General features: G+C 63.8%; 1 protein-coding gene across 1 annotated transcript; it reads right to left on the reverse strand.

Annotated features, from left to right (window-relative positions):
• Positions 1-2,714: 2,714 nt before the first annotated feature.
• CEBPA (CCAAT enhancer binding protein alpha) lies at positions 2,715-5,616 on the reverse strand. Its single transcript, XM_058529096.1, has one exon. It carries the CDS (start codon positions 5,180-5,182, stop codon positions 4,118-4,120), a length of 1,065 nt encoding a protein of 354 aa, XP_058385079.1. The 5' UTR covers positions 5,183-5,616; the 3' UTR covers positions 2,715-4,117.
• Positions 5,617-6,143: the final 527 nt, after the last annotated feature.

Genomic DNA, 6,143 nt, shown 5'->3' on the forward strand with positions numbered 1-6,143 from the left:
TGGTATCTTTCCTATGTCTCTGCTTGCATTGAATGCTCCATACAGAGAGGGGTATGGGGCGGGGGGAGTGGGGTGTAAGAGGAGGGAGAAAGCACAAGTCTTTCATCGAGACAAGAAAGATCTTTCAAAGGTGCTGGTGGTTGTTTTATTTAAAGAAGAGACAAACCTCCCTCCTATACCAGCAGAGGAAAGAAACAGAGGGGATGTCCTCTCTTTCCAGGTAAGGACCCCACCCCGTGTCTGTGGAAGGCCTGTGGGTCCCTGGGAGGGGAGGCCTCGTGTCTGAGCAAGGTCAGGGTTTCTGCTCCCCCTGGACTCGCACCACAAGTGGCCTCCTTTTTCCTTTCCCCACTGCCCCCTCCTCCCATGAAATCAGCAGCATAGAGGAGGCCTGGCAGGTTCCTGCCTGGGAAGGAGGGGGCGGGAGACCTGGGAGGGGCCGACACTCCTCACCAGTCCCAGTGGCTCATCACAGGTGTCAGGGCCAAACCCCACATTCACAGATTCCCAGGAGATCCAGGAGATAAGGGTGACATCCGTGACAGTGCTAAACCATCACATCTGGTTTAGAGCACCTCCCTCTCTCCCTTCTGCCCTAGCTCCTTCCCTGGAGGCTGGCTCCCCTGAACAGTGCTTTCAGGGGACACTGGGCTAGGATGGCCCACTGAGGGGAGGAGGTCCCTGCTACCTCTCACGGAAAAGCACAAGGCAGAGGCATCCAGGCGTGTTGGGCTGGGTCCATGGCCAGGTCTGGGGTCAAAGCTGCCGCCTCCAGGAAGCCGTCCGTGGTGGCCTCTGTTCACACTTTGAGCTTCCCCGTATCACACTTGTCCCCCCTAAAGCACATCTTGGGGCCACAAAGCTGTGAGCTCCCGGAGAGTAGGAGCCGAGTCTGCTTGTTCCCAGCTGAGTGCCCCATCCCCGGCACAGGCCCTGGCACACAGCAGGCGTCCAGTAAATACTTGGGGGCCTGGGGTGCCAGGCTCTTGGAGTGGTTCTTCATGAAGGCTGCAGTCAGGAGGGGAACCATGGGGGTCCCTGCAGGAAGCAGCGGGTAGCAGGAGCAGCCCTCCCTGGGGGCCCCTCTGGCTGGGCACAAAGCTCGTGCTGGGCAGGTTCACCTCCTGCTGTCCCCCAGCACCCGGAGGCGGTTGTGTCTACTGGGGGCCCCATCCTTTTCCTGGGGCCGGCTGTGGTGGGATCTGTCTTCCCCAACAGAGCCTGCCCTGGACCTCAGGATCTGCAGTAGGAGGGGAGCCCTTTCCTGAGCCGATGGCTTTGAAAGAAGAAACCCCTGGATATGGGACACTGTGTGTGTGGGGGAGTGAGGGCAGGAGGGGCGCCCCTCCCCTGCTGGCCCTGGGCTCTGTTCTCGGGGCAAAGGGGGAAGCCGAGGCTTGGCCCCCTCAAACTAGAAAAACTGGAATTCGCGCTGAACTCAGAGAGGGTTTGCTGGGGCCTAGCAAGCTGCAGCCTGCCCCAGGCCCCCAGGCGGGCGGCGGGGCTCTGCCTCTTGGTTCCCAGGCGGCGGGGCAGGCTGCCGCCTCCTCACTGGGCTCACGGCCTTTCCTCTGCCAAGGGCGGCCATGGGTGAGGAGGCGGCAAGATATGGGACGGAGAGGGCGGTGGGGGGGGAGCAGGAAGGGGGGCGAGTCACCCCCACCCCCCGGTTAACCACGCGGGCAGGTAAAGCTAAAGCTTTGAGAATTTAAAAAGAATGTGTAATTTCTCGAAACTGTCCCAGCCCACGTTGGCATATACTGTAAGCTGCTCAAGTGAGCACTCCCGGGTGAAAACAGAGGGAGGGAGTGTTTGCCTTCTACCCTCAGAGAGAGTGAACTCTGAGACCCTGCCAGCCCCTAGATACTGCTCCCCAGCACTGTTCCTTCAGGCACAAGGATGCGCCCTCCCTTCACTGGCCATCACTGCCGCTAAGGAAGGGGGTGCCGGGGTGCCTGTTCTCAGGGGCAGTCATTGGAGGGAGGGGCTTGGTCCAGGGTGGGCACAGCGGGGATGGTAGACGCTGGGGCTGGCCCTTTTAGGTGGCGTGTGGGGAAGGGCCAGACCCCCGCGGCAGGCCTCCGTGGGCCCCCTTCCTGGATCAGCTGGGGCTGGGCAGGTGTGGAGTGCCGGGTAGGTGGGTGCTCGGCTTCAGGCTGCCCCTCAGGGCCCTGCTGGGGTAGGCTGCAGCCACATGGCCCAGAGCAAGAGGGGAGGGGTGGAGGGTCCTACTGCCTGAGGCCTCTCCCTGCCCGCCCAGGGTCCTGCGGGCAGGCTGGGGCAAAGGCGGGTGTGAGCGAGGCTGCTCCAGAGCTGGGGCTGTGAGTGATCGGGAAGTGAGTGTGCCCAAGGGCCCCTGGAGCCCGGAACCACTGGGCCAGGCCTGCCCACGTCCCAAGGAGGCCACGGCAACTTCAGACTCCCTCTCCGAGTCCCCCTTCTCCTCCCAGGGGCTGAGGAGAGGCCACGCCAAGGCCCCAGGACATCCCCCTCCACACACCCCAGGAGGCTCTCTCTTCAGGCTTCGGCATTCTCAGCCCGGAGCCTTGTCATCCTTCTACCATTTATTTGCCTTGGTTGGGAGAAGTCATCCCCTTAATGTAAAGAGGAGCTCAGGATGGGTGGAGAGCTAATGCAAGTCAGGATCTCAGCCAGAGAATATGCTGTGATTATTTACAAATGTGACCTGGCCCACAGGAAACCTTGGAAGTAGCTTTTCTCATTTTAAAAAGACACCAAAATTTACTTTGATATGTTTATATTATAGATATAATACATAAAACATCTAGCATGAAACTCTACGTTCTCCCCAAGGAAGAGAACCAAGCCGCCCTTCCCTGCTCCCAGGCCCAGCGATCTGTGCGTGCTGGCTGGAGGCCGCCTCCCTTCCAAACCAGGAGCCAGAGCCTCTGGGGGACCAGCCTGCAGGCAGCCCGGGCTGGAGGGGCTGGAGGCCCACAGCCACCCCCAGGGAAAGCTGAGAGGAAAGGGGAAGCCCACCTCACCTCTTTGGTTCCCCTGGGAGCAAAAGCAATCCCCAAACCAAGAGGAAAGAGAGCCGCAGACCCTCCCTGCAGCTGCTGACGAAGAGTCTCATTTTGGCAAGTATCTGAGCAAAACCAAAACAAAACAAAAACCAAATAAAATGGTGGTTTAGCATAGACGTGCACACGCACATTGCACAAGGCACCGCTGGGACACCGAGAGGCCAGATACAAGTGTTGATATCGGCTGATAAAGCAAAATATTTGGAAAGCTTCTCATAACTTTGGTCCCTCTGGGATGGGCCGATTGTGCTTCACGATTGTGGGGCAATGCTGGGGGCATACAGTACAGAGGAGGCTGCTGGTCCCAGTGTTCCTCCCAGCCCAGCCCCCAGACCAGATCTCTAGGTTCCCTCTTCCACCAGGCCACCACTCCCGTGAACATATGTCCTTATAGCTAACCAGCGACAGAGCTTTTCGGTCTGACTGGGGGTGGGGCGCTCCCACTGGTCACCTGGTGACCCCCACCTCAATGAGTTCTGCCCGGGGAAGTGCAGCCTGTTGCAGGCTGGGAGGTTAGAGGCAAGGAACTAGGGCCCCTCCACCTTCGTGTAGAACTAGGGGAACAACCTTTGTTCAGAGCCCTGTGTTTCCTCCTCTCCAAGGACAGGCGCTGAGGAGCGGCTGGGGCTGGCTTGTCGGGTTCTCTGCTCCCTGGACCGTCCGCCCGCTGGGGGCCTGCTGCAGCCTCGGGGAAGAGGCAGGAACCCTCCAAATAAAATGACAAGGCACATATTTGCCCCCCCTACTCGGTAGGAATGGGAGCGGTGAGTTTTCGTTTCCAAGGCACAAGGTTATTCCTTAATACTTGAGTTGCCGGGCTCCCGGCTCAGCCCCATGGCGCTTCTCCTCTCTCGCAGGGAGAAACTACTGCCTGACCCCTCAGCTTAGACGCACCGTGTCCGGCGCAGAGGAAGGAAAGGGGCACGCGAGGCAGGCAAGGCTTTCAGGCGGCACCGGAATCTCCGAGTCCTGGCTCGCGCTGTTCGGGCAATCTGGAGATCCGGAGACCCGAAACCACTCCCCGGGGCCCAGCCAGCGGCCGGCCCAGGGCGGTCCCGCCGCGGCGCGCCTCACGCGCAGTTGCCCATGGCCTTGACGAGGGAGCTCTCCGGCAGCTGGCGGAAGATGCCCCGCAGCGTGTCCAGTTCGCGGCTCAGCTGTTCCACCCGCTTGCGCAGGCGGTCGTTGTCACTGGTCAGCTCCAGCACCTTCTGCTGCGTCTCCACGTTGCGCTGCTTGGCCTTGTCGCGGCTCTTGCGCACCGCGATGTTGTTGCGCTCGCGCCGCACCCGGTACTCGTTGCTGTTCTTGTCCACCGACTTCTTGGCTTTGCCCGAGCCGCCGCCGCCGCCCGCGCGCAGGTCGGGGTGCGCGGCGGCCAGCCCCTTGAGCGCGCCGCCCGGGCCTGGCAGGCCAGCGGCGCCGAGCGCGGGCGCGGGGTGCGGGCTGGGCACGGGCGTGGGCGGCGGCGTGGGGTGGCCGGGCTGCAGGTGCATGGTGGTCTGGCCGCAGTGCGCGATCTGGAACTGCAGGTGCGGGGCGGCCAGATGCGCGGGAGGCGGGTGCGGGTGCGGTGGTGGCGGCGGCGGCGGCGGCTGGTAGGGGAAGAGGCCGGCCAGCGCCAGCTGCTTCGCCTCGTCCTCCTCGCGCGGCTCCTGCTTGATCACCAGCGGCCGCAGCGCCGGCGCCCCGACGCGCTCGTACAGGGGCTCCAGCCTGCCGTCCAGGTAACCGGCCGCCGCGCAGCCGTAGCCGGGAGGGGGGCCGTGCGTCCCCCCGGGCATGACGGCGCCGCCGGGGCCTACGGGGGCGCCCGGATAGTCAAAGTCGCCGCCGCCTCCCGCAGGGGCCGCGGCCGCCTTGGCCTTCTCCTGCTGCCGGCTGTGCTGGAACAGGTCGGCCAGGAACTCGTCGTTGAAGGCGGCCGGGTCGATGTAGGCGCTGATGTCGATGGACGTCTCGTGTTCGCAGATGCCGCCCAGCTGCTCCGGGGCGGCAGGTGGGGCGGGGGGCTGCGCGGGGCCCGCGCCCCGGGGAAAGCCGAAGGCGGCGCTGCTGGGCGCGTGCGGGGGACTCTGGAGGTGGCTGCTCATCGGGGGCCGCGGCTCCGCCTCGTAGAAGTCGGCCGACTCCATGGGGGAGCTACAGTCCTCCCGGCATGGCGAGCCTCGGCGGCCTCCAGCCTGCGCGGGACGCCGCTGCTGCCACCGCCCACCCGGAGCCCCTACTCGCTCGCGCCCGCGCAGCTCCCGGTCGCGAATGGCCAGGCCCGCGCGGGCCCCGCATTTATACCGGGGCAGCCGTCGCCCTCTAGTGTCCAAATCTGACCACCGGCGACGGCGGCGGGGAGCCTTCTGGGTCTTAGCGCCTGGCTCCGGAGGGATCTGTGAGCGGGGCCGGAGCGCGGCGCTGGCGGGGAAAGGCCCAGGAGCAACGCCCACTGCCACCTGCGCCGCAAGCTGAATCCTGACGGACGCGCGGTGCCCTATCCTCCGCCGAGTTGTTGCTCCGCGCACACGTGGTCGGTGGCGGGGCCCCCTCCTGTAGCCTCCCGTAGGAGGCCACTTCTGGCCACTTTCAGCCGACGGCGGGGAGCCCGGGAGCACCCAGACGCCGCGCAGAGGGTTGGTGGAACGCAAGTCTTCGTCTCCGATCTACTGTGGCGCGGACTCGCTTTAAAAGCTAGAACCAGTCCTGTCGGGGATCTCTGTGCGAGGTCTCTGGAAGGCGGCGGCGTAGAGAAGGGGCCGGGGGTGGGGGTGGCGTGGCAAAGAACAGTTTTGGACATACGGCCCAGCGTACACCGCCGCATGGAGAGGCCGAGGGGAGAGGCCCGGGGCCCGGTGATTTTGCGTCTTTATCTCTGATCTCCAGGAGACCCCACTGATTCCGCGCAGAAGAACCTCTTTTCCCGCTCCGCCCCTCTCAGTACTCTGGGGTCTTACGGACTCTGCAGCGCCGGGCGCTAGGACCCCGCGGGGAGCAGAGGGACAGGGAGGCGGCCGCGGCCCGGGAGCCTGGAGGACCCGGCCGGCCCATCCGCCTAGGCTGGAAAACTTTTTCTTTTTAATTACTTCTAGCCGGAGCGCTAGGGTT

The sequence above is a fragment of the Diceros bicornis genome, chromosome 34, assembly GCF_020826845.1.
Source record: "Diceros bicornis minor isolate mBicDic1 chromosome 34, mDicBic1.mat.cur, whole genome shotgun sequence".
In the NCBI taxonomy this organism is placed as follows: Eukaryota; Metazoa; Chordata; class Mammalia; order Perissodactyla; family Rhinocerotidae; genus Diceros; species Diceros bicornis.

Bases quoted from the DNA above. Each gene is read 5' to 3' on its own strand.
- CEBPA (XM_058529096.1), bottom strand. From the start codon at position 5,182: ATGGAGTCGGCCGACTTCTACGAGGCGGAGCCGCGGCCCCCGATGAGC.